Genomic DNA, 14,337 nt, shown 5'->3' on the forward strand with positions numbered 1-14,337 from the left:
ATGCGTTCTATTGCATTTGCCCCGTTTCAACACAGTGAGGTAGGTTTGTGGTGATCTCACAGCATGTAAACGAAACCTTTTCTCCTTTAGCTACCACAACATTAATCACTGCTACAGCAGGGCAGGACACTGGCTCTGGGCACCACAACGCCATGGCTTATGGTCTCTCTGGAAGCCAATAAGAAAAGCCCAGAAGTTACGAAAGTTGAGAAATTTAGCCTTTGCTTCATACACCCATCCCTGGGCAGCTCAAGATGGGTACAGAGGTATTGTTCTTAAAGCTATTCTTACCAACTCTTTTTTTTTTTAACACACACACACTCTCACACACACACACACACACACACACACACACACACTCACATACACCCTGTTGTGCATGGTAGGCCTAGCCCAATCCAGTGAAGGATGGATCTGGTATGTAAAGTGAGTCCCGTGCCCTGGGATTAGAAGTCCGGAACAGAAATCCTTTACTATACTTATAGACAGCCCTCTCCTAACCTTGGCTTTGGCTCTGCACCTTTTGGCTCGGTGTAGCCTCTTCAAACCTTCCTGTACCACCTTTTCCTGTTCGGACCAATTTCCAATCTTCCGGTAGAAAGAGATCAAGTCATGGGGGCAACTGAGCTAAAACCTAGTCTCCCATGGAACATTGAAGGCGGAGGGGTTTTTAAGAGGACACTATGGCAGAAAAGCCAGTTCTATTTGGCAAAAATGAGGTAGTTCAATAGGCTATGCACTCCAAATAGTTGTTCTCCCTGATGATAAAACAAACAGTATTCCTGCCGTGCAGACCTGAAGCTGCTGCCGACTTATCCCTGAGATCGCTCATGTACCTGAGAACACAGTGCAGGAACGAGGGCCTTAAGATTAAAATACACAAAAGTACAAAACCAGAACATTTATATTACGAAAAAAAAAAAAGTTAAAATGCACAAGATACGTCATTCGCACACAGCTAGTGCAGTTGGCATCCTGGAGAAAGTGGGGCCCAAGGTGCGGTCATCCAAGGGAGCAAATAAATAAAATTCTATCGGCCCAGAATGGGGTGAGAGTAAGCTTAGGAACAGCAGGTCTGCAGCTGTTCCCCCAACAATCCCTTTGCCTGCGGTCACAACCCATTGCTCGGGAGAGTTCTCAGCATCTTATCCCAAGAGCGGGGTAGGGGACAAGTTGTGGAAAAAACCCTGCCTTACCCTTGAGAGATTCCCTCCCACAGAAAGTAGTGCTCCGTGGGTTGGGCCCATCAATCTGGTCTCATGCTTGATCTTTACATTCTGGCATGGGAAAAATTATTACTACATATCCTTCTTTGAAAGGAAAACAACTTCCCTATCCAGACCACTTTCAGAAGCTGGAGATCTGGGGGGGCGGAGACTCAGCTAAAGCACACGGGGAGAGATTTTCCCCAGAACACGTTCACAAGCATTTGGATAGAGCATGGTTGGAGTTCATTTGCCTCACCCCTTCCCCCTACCCTGCCAAGAAGGAAGAGGGGGTGATGCTGTGGACCCCGGCCTGAGACACATGGCAGCGCCAGCTGCCCCCTACCCACCCTGTTCCCACTTTCTCCACTCTGCCGATTGATGCCTGCTCCTCAAAACTTCCTGATCACAAAAGCATAGCCCCCACCCACTGTAGCTCAATTCTGGGCCTCTGGGAGCAGGGCAGGGCTATGGATCTCTTCTTCTTCTTCCTCCCGAAAGTAGGCTGGCTTTCCCTGTGAGCTGGGGGCCTGCTGGGCTTTCAGTGGACACGAGGCCACCATGTGGCTGATGCTCTGGCAGAAGTGGCACTTCTTAGGCTGGGGTGGCAGCTTGCATTCCTTGGCATGGTGGTCTAGACCTCCACAGTTGTAGCACCTAGTACAAAGCAGGATGGTAAAGTTGAGAAAGGAGCGAGAGCAGAAGCCTTCCTCTGAGTGAGGACACCTGGGCTCTGATCAGTTACTATACTCACTCTCCTCCCTGGAAACCAATTTCCTCACTTACAAAAGGAAGACTTAGGACTAGGACTAGATACCTCTAAGTTCTTCCCAAATCTGTAATTGTCTAGATGGGATCTTCAGATTTATGTCCACTTGAAAATTCTGAAATAATCAAGGACGGGAAGTCATGGACCCCAACTGGGAACCGCAATTCACGAGATAGGGAAGACACTACCATACGCTTAAGAAACTGTACCGGTCATTCACTAAAAAGAGAGAAAATTAAAGGAGCCAGGCAACTATATGACCTGCTCCAGCACAGAGCAAAGACCAAAGAAACTAGCCACTTGGAGACCTAGTGAAGAAGCAACAGGTACATCCACCATCTTGTTCCCATCACTTATACTTTCCCATCTGTGATCTTCTTTGCTTCTGAAATAATTAAGTGCCCTTCTCACCTACAGCCCTTTCCTCATCTCCCATACCCTAAGGCAGAAACGCCAAACACCCACACGTTGCCAGGGACTGCAGGCTTCATTCATTGTGTCTTTGGCATCCTGGCCCAAGAAAGGGGCTAGATTGGGAGAACTCTCCCTAGTCCAGCCACCTTCCCGTCCATACCTGTCTCCCTTTGATCTGCGCTTCTGCATGTTCTTCCCTTTGGGCCGCCTCTCGCTCCCAATACAGAACACCCCACCGGGGCCCGTGACCCGGATAGATTCCAGGCCCTTAGCAGACTTCTTAAAGGTGAACTCCACGGCCTCACCCTCCTTCAGGCTCCGGAAGCCCTCCATGTGCAGCTTGCTCTGGGGAAGGGAAACATGTTAGATTTTAATGTTAGTCTCCATTCTTCCACCAAAAAACTGCATACACGCGTTCTTTAAGGTACAAGTGTGATACTATTTCCGTGTTATCAGTAAGAAATTATCCACTCAAAGAGCTACCACAATTAAGAACAAGCAATCCATGTTACATTAACAAAGAATAATCATTACATAAACAGATGCCATAACTTTTTTGCAGCTCTTCTCATTTAGACAAAAGTAGAACAGATGGAAAATTCTTAAATGTAACAGTTACGAGAAATCAACAAATAGTGGTGCCTGGCTGGCTGGGTCAGCGGAGGATGCAACTCTTATCTCAGAGTTGTGAGTTCAAGCCCCATGCTGGGTGTAGAGTTAAAAAAAAAAAAAAAAAAAAGATAGGTGGCTCAGAAGGCTGAGCGGCTGACTTTGGCTCAGGTCATGATCTCGCAGTTCGTGGATTCGAGCCCCACGTCGGGGTCTGTGCTGACAGCGCAGAGCCTGGAGCCTGCTTCGTATTCTGTGTCTCCTTCTCTCTCTGTTCCTCCCCTGCTCACACCCTGTCTCTCTCTCTCTCTCTCTCTCTCTCTCTCTCTCTCTCTCTTTTTTTTTTAATTTTTGTTTTTGTTTTGAGAGAGAGAGAGAGAGAAAGAGAGCGCGCGTGAGCGGGGAGGGGCAGAGAGAGAGGGAAACACAGAATCCAAAGCAGGCTCCAGGCTCTGAGCTGTCAGCACAGAGCCAGCGCGGGGCTGGAATGCACAAACCGTGAGATCATGACGTGAGCCGAAGTCGGACGCTCAACCGACTGAGCCACCCAGGTGCCCCCCCAGATTTTGATCTTTGCACTGAGATTGTGAAAGACAATGACCTGAGTTTTAAAAACACACACTGAAATATTTAGTGATAATGGTGCTTGATACCTGTAACCTATGATTAAGACACGATGTTACTGGCAAGTTAAAGGGAAAAAGACAGTATGACCAAAGCTGATGAATCAGTAAGTTTATAAGGGAAAGCCCACTAGGAGGTTCAAGTATATATAGAGAAATCAACAGGGAAGGGCAACAGTTCAATACCGTCAAGAAAATTACCTATCTGTTTTAGCTACCAAGCCAGAATTCTACACTTTTATAGCACTTGTATGCAAACTACATTCCAGAGAAATTAAATATCAAAATGTTAAAGTACGGAACAACCTGTACAAGTCAAGACAGATAGACTGATAAAACTATAAAAAGCTACTATAAATCAGTAAGAAAAAAAGAATCACAGAATATAATGCCTGATACATTTTTGGATGAATTAATGAACCAAGAGGTAAATCTGAATTGTCTGACTTGGAAAGACGACCGGGTCATACCGGTGAAGGAAAAAAGATCTAGCGTGTTTGGAACAACCCCATTAATAGACTACATGTTTATATCAAAATTTAAAAATATCGACACTTGCAGAGAGCCTGGCAGCCTTCCCCAAAATAGGGAGTTATCACATAGCTAGTTGAGAGGCAATAAACGGGTCAGAAGAACCCAGGGTCCCGATTCAAAGCTCACAGTCCATTCTACCTTGCCACTTAATGCATCAACAGCAACACATTAGTGGAAGTGACAGCCTCTCCCCAGAATAGACTTCATTATAGCTTACTCCATTAGAGTAAAATATCCAAAGAGTGTGTCAAATGTCAACAAGGTGTAGTCGTAGAAAATAGGGATCAGAGAAGCAAAAGGGATCACTGTGCACCTAGTCTTGAGGTGAGGGAACATGAATAAGTAGCACTCTTATATTACACAGGTGGTGGTTGGTAGGAGGAATATTTCAAACTGGGACTTAGGTGAGACATGCTCTTTAGCCAGCCTGGATCCCCACTTTCTCAATCGTGGACATTGTTGTTTTAATTTAGATGGCATTGCTTAAGACAAAGATTCCATGGAGGTAATTGGATAAAAGAGCATAGGGCTGAGTGCCAGACACACCGTAGAGTTCACAAAATGCTGGTTGTACCAATTTTTGGCTGCATGACCTTAGTCAATCATGCAGGTCTGGACCTCAGATCCTTCAGAGAATTGGGGTAACAGTAAGTTACCCATCTAGGCCTCTAATGAAGATTATGTGGGCATGGAAACATCGGGAATGTGCTCAGCAAATATTTCATGTATTATCTGTAGCTTTTGTCCACCGGTTCCACCATAGGAATATCCTTTCCCTTCCTTTTTATTCCCCCAGGAACAGCCAGGGGATGTGACGACCTCTCCCCTCCCCCAACGCTGATGTGAGGCAAGGGGCAGAGCATTGAGGCAGGAACTAAAAACACGGCAGAAAGGTGAAGGGCCCTTTCCCCTTTCCTGTTGCACAGAATCGACCTTGATTTGAAGGCAGATATGCCTGGTCTCTTATTCAGCTGGGATAAACCAGTTGTCAGGAGGTACAATCCCAGGTCCTCCCATTTGCCTAGTGGACTCGGAGGCCGGGACACTCCTAGTTCCAGCTGTGATTCAGCAGATAAGTGATTAAGAACAAGGGTTTGGAGTCTGAGGCCTGTTTCCTCCTTTCTGTGCTAACCTATAAAATGGAGCAAGTATTAATTTTATGGTGGCCCTATGAGGTTTTATGCATGAAGAGTAGTTAACACATAGCCTATCACACATAAATCCTCAGTGAGTGGCAATTATCATCAACCTCTTCAGACTGGATCAGGGCAGGGTAACAGTGAGAACGGAGTGTCAAGAGGCTCAAAATTTTAACTCGGGTTTTTAGTGCTAACTGTGGAAACTCAGATGGGTTTTTATACCCATCTACACCTCCTAGGCTCGCTGTGAGAACAAGAGAATACCAGTGGGGGCAATACGAAACTGACTGGTCCTCTCAGGTCACCCACTCCATCACTGGAGGATTTGAGGTTTATTTAAGACTGTCAAATTTAAGAATGTAACCCTGCAGGGACCTTACCGCAGCCAGTCGAGATTTAGACTGGTGGTCTGCAGGGGTGGCTCCCTGCACCCCCCCCCACCCTGCCCCTTTCTACAACACATAGTTTGAATTCCTCTCTTATCAGATAGGTAATCGCCGTGCAGCCCCACTGAGCTGGCCTCACAGGGCCAGCATCAGAAAGGAGCCTGAAATTCTTGTTACCACCCCCACCCCACCCCCAACCACACACAAAGCAGGGCCCCGCCCCTCTCCCCATCCCCTCCAAAAAAGAAAAGGCCTGGGGGGGGGGGGAGGGGCAAAGCTTGAGCTCCCCCAATAGAGCCCAGCCCCAGGAAACAAAGAGTTGACACTGGTTGGTTCTGGTGGTCAGATTCCTGGAGTTCCAGAGGCTGTAGCTTCCCCGGCTCCCCCGACTCCCCCCTACCCCACATTCATCAGTTCCTTCCTCTCCATAATGGGGTTATGGTCACTGAGAGAAATGGATAGAGACACCTTTCTTCCAGTCAAGCCTGCTGGGTCGGCCGAAGTCACCGCCAGCAGGCATCCTCACTTCTCCCTGCCCTGCCATCCCAGGCTTCCAGGGATAGAAGGACACAGGAACCCCTCTATGTTACCTTTGGTCAAATCCTCTATGCGGGAACCCGAATGAGGGCCATTTATTCAGGTAAATTATTTTCAAGGTTGGTGGGGGAAGCAGGCTTCCTTCCTATCTTCCTCACCCAATTTGTTCAAGGCAGGAGGGCAGGCAGCCCACAAGGAGCCCACTCCGCAGGGGAGGATGGCATTTAATCAGACAGAAAACAGTTGCAAGGAGACCTTTCTTTTTTTGGATGGCAGGGAAGGACTTAGGCCAGTTAAATACTTCGACCTTCTGCTTCCTTAATACCTCACCACGGCCTCCACCACCCTTTCCCGTATCAGATACTCCATCCAGCATCGACCGCTGGCTTCAGCAGCGGCTGATACGAAGGAGCTTAGGGAACATGGTGTTGTGAAAAGCACACAGGAACCCGAGTTTCCCACAACTTGCTCTGTGGAAGTCAGACACATGCTGGTTCTTTAATCATTTGCAAAAGCCAGGGATCAGACTTCATGATAACCAGCTCCAACACTGCCTGGTTTTAGTCACATCGCTCCTTTCTACAGAAGTGGCAAGGCAGAATTTGGGGGAAACTTGCTTTGGTCCCAGCGATCAAAGGTTGCATTCCCGGTTTTTCTGCATCACTCAGGCCCATTCCAGCTCCAGACTGTCGAGTGAGTGTCTATCCATTCAGTTCCAAGTGCCTAGCCATACACAAATATTTGTGGAACAAACCAAGTTGTCCACCACCCCAAACTGCTGATATTCATCTAAGCTTACTATAGGGTAAGGAGAGCTCTAAGCACATCACATGTTGTAATGCATTGAACCTTCATATCAAGTCTGTCAGATAGGCCTCATTATGACCCCATGTTACAGCTGGTCATGGAAACAGAGAAGTAAAGCGTTCTCCAAATTCAGTGCACTGATCGCCATCAGCCTGACCCTACAGCCAGTGCTATGCAGTATAATGCAAGTCGTATTTGTAAATAAACATGTTAGATGTAGATATTAAAACTTTCTGATACCCACATAGAAGTAAAGGAAGCAGATGGAAGAAATGACTCAGTCCCGAATTGTCCCCATAGTCCTACCTGGGCTTCATTCCTGAAGGTAGGGTTTGGTAGGGGCTAGGAAACCAACCGGTTCTACCAGAAGCAGTTTATTTGATGATATGTCAGGGAGGGTTGAGGAAAGAGATCTGTCTGGAACCAAAGGCTGCCAGCAGAGACAACCCCCACCAGTCACCTCTGCTCAGACACAGCCAGGACTACCAGTTACTGCCTGGAGTTCTCCACCAGATGGTGCTGCTCATCAGCTGTCAGCATAAAGGCAGCCGGAGGGAGACTGGAGAGGAGAGTTGCTTGGTTTTGAACTGTGAACCAGAGATTTATCTCCCCAGCTTCTTAGGGCAGGCATCCTCGGTCCTCAGGAAGCAGTTAAGGGGACTGAACTTTCAAGGATAGGGCGCTGACTTCTCACCAGGTCCCCACCCACTCAAAGGGTGCAGAAGAAAGGGTCCTGGAGTTTTAAAGCCAGAAACCCAATTGTTCTTATGTTCTCTGCCATTTACAAAAGCCACGAACTCTTCTTGGACTTGGATTTCCTGTCTGAATTAATTTAACTCCAAGCTGAGATCATTTAAAATGAATCTGTACAAATTTCATACTGTTCCTGAAAATTCTCTCTTCCTCTCCCGTACCTCCTGACCCCAGACTTAATATAGATAGTAATTGTTACTCCAGCTTGCAGGAAGAAGGGAGGGGTGGTGGTTTTGCCTAGAGCAGTTTCCCCCAAATATAACAGGGAATTCTAGTAGGGTGAGGACCTGGTGATAGTTTGGTTAGGAATGTTCAAGAAACAACCCTGCCCTGGGGAAAGTCACTAAAAAACCACTTCCGGGGCAAGGCCGTGTCACCAGCTAAAAAGGTTCCAAGTTTCTTCTATTGAAAACTTGCTCAGGATGGTGGCACAGCCTTTACTTGGGCCACGGTCAAGAAAGCATGGCTTTTCAGAAAGACAAGGACCCAAGAAGATTCCATAATGCTCAAACTCTACCAACTTTCTGAAAATCAAAATGATTCACTTACTTTAGTCTCATTTCTTTCCTATTAAGGTGAAAATGAAAAACTAACAAATGACCACCAAACCTGTGGCTTCCAGTCCATGAGCAAAAATTAGAGAGTCCTATCTGGGTCTCAACACTTTTGACATTCACTCCAGTTCATGCTGCATGAAGCGCCCAGCCCTATTCTAGACATCAGTTCAGAGAAAGAACAGTAACACTCCCTCCCTTATTATGTCCAGTCTTTCTCTCTGGAGGAAGACCTCTACTGACCAGGACCCCAAACTTGTCCTCCCAATTCAGGAACTCCTTACTTCTTCATATTAGTTCCTTCTGCCCACCAAGTCCATACTAGGAAACTAGACAGCTAGTCCCTTTCTTCAAAGAGCTTATAGGTCAGAGGAGGAGATAAGACCAGCACATCACTAACTAGATATGAGGTGAGTAATCAGAGGCACCAACAAGGTTATAAACCAGGTGGGAAGAAAGCTCCCTTTACATTCTCCCCTCCCCACCCCATCCAGAAGATTCTTAATCTAGATCCTGCCTGAGGTCGCTCTCTCCCACTCATCCTTTTCAGAAAAAGCAAGCCACGTGGCTTCAGCTGTTTCCACAGTTTCTCTGTATTGAAATTTTTTCTCCTGACCCAAACTCGGTCCCTCGGTCCGATTTGGGATCTTCTTTTGCCTCCAGGCCTTCCAATACAGTATTTTAGCTGGAAAGCCATTTTAAACATATTTGGGTTCTGAGCAGCTGTAGAAGCAGGGAGGACTTTTCTTGTTTTCAAATTTCTACCAGTCTTGGGGGTTTGGGAGTTGAGCCACAGGAAACATGAGTTAAACCAAAACTCTTAAAATGGCTATTAAGATTTCAAAATTCTTAGTGAATCTTAGGAAAATAGTTTAGTGCTTTCTTGCACCTCCGTTCCCTGTAGAACTGCGTTTCTCAATTGAGGGGGGTTTTGCCTCCCAGGGGGCATTTGGCAATGTCTGGAGACATTTTGGGTTGTCACAACCGAGGGATGCTCTGAACAAAGAGTTATCCTTCTCAGAATATGTCAACAGTGTTGAGGTTGAGAAACCTCGGTTTAAGGGCTGGCCATCTGCCAATATTAGGATTCATAAACTCACCTAACCCTGGGGACAAGCAGAGAGTTCTAGATCTGAAAATCTGTGTCTGAATAAAAGGATTGTTTAGAGAAATCTCTTCACCTTTTTCTTTTTTTCCCCTTTAAGGGGAAGGGCAAGTTTTCTTTCCTACTTATCCACTGCTGGGGGTGCATAATGCATTTGAGAAAGAAGAGTGTGTCGGGAACCAAATAAGCCCAGCCTTGGAAAGGAAAATGTTAAATTGCTTTCCCCCCTTCTTCCTCTTTTCTTAGAAAGGGGCTTCCCGATCCTCCCTCCAGGCAGATGTTTATCTTAGGACAATTATCCTTCTCACCACATCAGGCTCCGAGGTACCCACCACCAGCAGCCAAAGGAGGGGAGGTTTTCTTGCTGAAGAGAGTGCCTTACCCCCCATGCACACACTGGGAACATTTTCCTTCCCTAGAAAAATTTTTAGGGATCATCCTTCATCTACTTAATTCTTCTCCAGTAGAGCCCCCAAGAGATATTTCACATTCCTCAAGTGCAGGGATTGTAATCACCAGTCTAACCGCTACCATAGAGTTTTGAGATCACCCCAAGCTCCGGCGCTTGCTCCATAGGCTCAGGGAACTTCCAGTCATTGTCCTTCTAGGACTGTTTCGTGGAGGGTGTTAGGGGACTAAAATTCTCGAGTCCTTATCCCAGCCCCACTCCCTCTTGATAACTTATTCCACTGTGGAATGTCCTCGGACATTCCAAGATCCCCAAGTCCAGGTTATCTCCCAGCTAACCCATCTGAAGGAGCATGGCGCATGCTCCCCTCCCCAAAACCTGAAGGTCCCTGCTTTCCTCTATGCCATCCAATATTTTCCACTTGCTTTTGATCCTAAGGTTAAGTGGACTGAGGCACAGATTCATTTGTTCGGGAACACCTTCCTTGGGATTTGGATATCACCAAGGAAACCCAGATGATGAGGGGCTACATTCCTCCCAGATCGTATTCAGCAGCCTTTGGAAGGGAGGCAAGAAAATTTGGGGTCTCTTTTACTCCAAGCCTCCCAAAGTTGGGGAAGCTGTCCAGTCCATCTCCAGACCAAGAGATTTTAATCTCTTTGTGATCAGATAAATGGAAGAGTGGGAGAGCTGGCTACCCCGCTGAGGAGGGCCATTCAAAGCTGGTTCCTGTAATAAAGTGATTTAATAGATCTAAAGAGGCCAATTCCCTGCATTCTCCCACAATTACTTCCTGAGGGTTATCATTCACATATGTAAATGAGACAGGGAGGGGGGCAAAGGCCACTAGCCAGAACTAGTTGTCTGATGGGGGGGGGGCGTTAAGACTGGGGGGGAGGTCGAGGACACAGCAAGGAGGTGGCTAAGCATCCTGCTGTATACCCTCCCAGCAGATGTTCGAGTAGTCCAGTGACTCCAAGGTACCCAACATTAAGTGCCTCCCTGCATCCCATATCTCCCTTGTTTCCCCCCACTCTGTGTCCTCATTGAAGGCCATGCTCGGGAGACTTCCCCGCTGCCTCGGACCAGTCCACCCAGGATCTCCCTTCTTCACCCCTCCCCCTCCAGAATACCATCCCTCAGGCTCCAACCCTTAATCCCCACATCCTCCTTTCCCCTCCCCCTCAGCTCCTAAAGCCAACCTCCCCGAAGTAACCCCTCCCTGCCCGGCCTGGGTGTCAACCTACTGGACCTGAGATCATCAATTTCTCCTTCCCAGGTCCAACATGAAACCTCCAAAGGTGGAAGGGACACCAGCAGCAACTTCCTTTATGTGGTTGTTATGGGTGGCTGGTGTCCCAGGACCTCTGGGACACTTCTAAGATATTTAGGAGAGGGTGAGAGGAAGAGGCAGCCAGGGAGGAGGGAAACCTGAAGTCTCTGGCTCCTTGTTTGAGGCCGGAATGTTAGGACAGCAATCAATGGCTGTCTGGGGCCATAAATGCCAAGCAGAGAATAGGTCCAGAGGCTAGCCTCCCTCCACCCCCTGCCCTGCGACACTGAATTTCACCCCCACTGGGCTGCCTTGCTTTAACTGAGAACTTGGGGTTGTGACCTAACTCCCTCCCAGCCTGGACCAGGAGTCTAAGGCCTGGGCTCCTTAGGTTTTCCTTCCTGGAAGAAGTGGACGGCAAAAGCCCAGTAGGCGAACTGTGTGCCAGAGGCGGGTACTCTGAAGAGGTTTCAGGCCCCCAAACAGATTCTTCAAGGATCTGCCAAACTCACTCGGGCCTCAGGGCTTTAGTTTTGAGGGACCACCTGGGTGCTGGAAACTAGCTGACTTTTCAGCTTTACCCCTGTTTGATCCTAGAGTGGTTCGCCTGCCTCTCTCCCGCCAGGGAGCTCCATTCACATGTTAGTGAAAGACGCTGGGCGCTCAGGGCCCTGCTCAGAACCGGCATGTGCTTCCCTGGCCGGCCTGCTGGCCCTCCCCCCACCGGCAAGCACAATACAACCTTAGTTTCTGCCACATGGGGTCACCTCCCTGCCCCCTGCCCCCTTCCCAGGGGAAAGAGGTAACAGACACGTGGTAAGCCAGAGGGGTTCCGGGAAGGGGGTGGGCGTGCTGATAATCGGCTCTGCCCGCCCCCCATCCCGTTGGAATTAATGGGGACTCAGAACTGGGGTGCCAGCGCACAATGAGATCCCACGGTTTCCCTCAATCCAACAGCCGAGTCCGTCCGCCCAACCTTGAATATGCGCGCCAACATCCCCTTCCCCCGGCAAAGTTGCCAGAATCGGTCTCACCTGGTGCACAAAGACATCCACTGGGGGGTCAAGCGCGACCCCGGCGCGGGCGGTCATGGACAGGAAGCCGAACCCCATGCGCACGTTGAACCACTTACAGATGCCGGCACCGTGCAGCAGCTGCGGCTCCTCGGCCGCCCGGGCGGCGTCCTCCGGCGCCTCCTCCGGCGCCTTGGCGCAGCCACCTGGAGGTTGGGAGGGCGCTCAACTGGGGGGGCCACGGAATCGGGAGGGCCCTCTCGAGACCCAGCAGGGAGACCCGAGTGTCCAGCCCACGGGTGTGCACCCAGGTGGCTGTAGCTACCAAGAAGCTGGCGAGGAAAGACCTGTCCTGGCCGCCTCCCGCGCTCCCCAAGCTTCCACTGAAGCCAGTGTTGCCCCAAAAGTTTTGCTCCTCTTCCCACAACATGTTGCCCGGGGATAGCTGGCCGGACAGGCCCCTCCTCTTCTGGCCGCCCGCCCCCGTAGCCTCGGCGTGCACGCCGCTGGGACACCAGGGTTCCTTGCTCCAGAAATGGCCCCTGAAGCAGGAGGCCGCACAGACTTAGGGTCCTTCGGCCAGGCTGGGGGACATTTCCCAACCTCCCTTTTATGTGGATCCTGGGCGCCCCTGAAGCCTAAGGTGTCCCCAGTAAGTCCCGAGCTCGAACCTGCGAACTGCTGGTTTGACACAGAGCCCATGGTAGTCGGCTGAGCCCGCGGCCCCGGGCCCCTGGTCGGGTGGCTGCTGGCCCCAGAGAAGTCCGGAGGCAAAGGGGTGGCTCGGAGAAGAGGCTGCTACATCTTCCCCAGCACAATAGCGGTGGGAGGGCCCACGGCTTTTCAAAGGCTCCCAAATTCTAAAAGACAATGACCCAACCCCCCGCGGGCAGCCCCCTCCCCTCCCCTCCCCTCCCTCTTCTTTCCCCTCCCTTTCCTTCTGGCTCCAGCTCCGGCCCTCCCCCATCGCTGTGGTCTCTGACACCTCTGGGGTGTCCCTTCTCAGAACCTTGAGGTTTGACACCCCCTCCCCACACACACATCTGGAGATGAGAGCCGTCAGCCCTAGAAGTCTTGAGGACCCTGGAATTTGGGATCCTGTACTTTAAGGACTTAGTGGGGGTCCCCAAAGCAGCATACAGGTGGGGGGCTTGTGGGGGGGGTAGTTTTAAAACCATGTGACTGCTCCCACACACACTCACACACCACCCCCGCCCCCCGCGCAGATAATTATACATTCCAGAGAGTTGGGGGAGGGAGGGGTGAGCCTGGCAGCGCTGGCCAATCAGAGACTCAAACCACCTGTCAAGGGAGAAATGGATGAGCCCTCCCCCTCCCCCAGCTCTTGAGCGCCCCTCCCCCTCCCTTCCCCTTCAGGCCTCCGAGCTGACCCGGCTGCTTGGAGCTGACCCGCTCTCACCCCCCACCCCCGTGTGCTTAGATAGACCTGGAGTTCAGGACACTAGGAAGCCTGGGATGGGGAAGTGGGGGGGGTGGCTGGAGACCCAGCCGGGCTGATCTCCAGTCCTGACCAAGGCGCTGCCTCTCAAGACGCTGTCTCTGACTGAATGTCTCTCCCTCCCTGAGTTTCCGACTGTTTTTTAGATCTCTCAAAGTGCTCCTAATTGATTCTGTGTAAAAAATCCTTCCTTTTTTCCTTCCAAATCTGTGTCTAAAATTGACTCCACGTGGTGCTTCCTGGGAGAGCAGAAGGAAACCTAAGAGGCTTGAAGTGTGTTCCTCTCTCCTCCAGCTGCCCTCATCCTGTTCCTATCCCAATCCCATCCCTATCCGTTGCTGGGAGAGGGACGAAGTGGGTAGGTGGGTGGAGGCATTTCTTCCAGTCCTCCGGACACTCTTGGGTAGCCAGACCTTCCTTCTTTCAGAGTCCCATCCTAAAGTGCGCTTCCCTCCCCATGGTGGGGTTGGTGGGGGAACTGGAGTAGACGATCTCCTTACTTGAAGAGGTAGCTCCCCTTCTGGGAGATAAAGAGGGTTGGCCAGGGGGGGGTGGCTAGTGCCCTGGTCGGAGATGGACAATGGCCGGGGGCTCAGTGCACGGCCCTGGCCCTGCCCCTTCACTTCCGGTGCTCAGTTCAAACTGGACAATGCCAGCTCCGGCCAGTTCCCCTCCCCCACTGCTACAACCCATTTAAAGAGACAGAGCCTGCTTTCGGGGGCATCCGCTTGCTCTGAATTCAGTCTTC

At 50.0% G+C, this 14,337-nt stretch overlaps 1 protein-coding gene across 1 annotated transcript; it reads right to left on the minus strand.

The window, feature by feature from the left end:
- Window positions 1-1,581: 1,581 nt before the first annotated feature.
- On the minus strand, window positions 1,582-12,832 carry LIN28A (lin-28 homolog A). The gene is made up of 4 exons (XM_049617719.1): window positions 12,802-12,832; window positions 12,152-12,336; window positions 2,549-2,733; window positions 1,582-1,862 (listed from the first exon to the last, which is right to left on the minus strand). The coding sequence occupies exons 1-4, from the start codon at window positions 12,830-12,832 to the stop codon at window positions 1,643-1,645; spliced, it is 621 nt and encodes a 206-aa protein (XP_049473676.1). The 3' UTR covers window positions 1,582-1,642.
- Between the last annotated feature and the right edge of the window lie 1,505 nt (window positions 12,833-14,337).

Source organism: Panthera uncia (genome assembly GCF_023721935.1).
Source record: "Panthera uncia isolate 11264 chromosome C1 unlocalized genomic scaffold, Puncia_PCG_1.0 HiC_scaffold_4, whole genome shotgun sequence".
Taxonomy (NCBI): Eukaryota; Metazoa; Chordata; class Mammalia; order Carnivora; family Felidae; genus Panthera; species Panthera uncia.

Coding starts and splice junctions, on each gene's coding strand:
- LIN28A (XM_049617719.1), bottom strand. CDS start 12,832: ATGGGCTCTGTGTCAAACCAGCAGTTCGCAG. Junction 12,337..12,801: donor GTCAAACCAGCAGTTCGCAG/GTTCGAGCTCGG, acceptor CCCAACCTCCAG/GTGGCTGCGCCAAGGCGCCG. Junction 1,863..2,548: donor CGCAGATCAAAGGGAGACAG/GTATGGACGGGA, acceptor GCTTTGTACTAG/GTGCTACAACTGTGGAGGTC.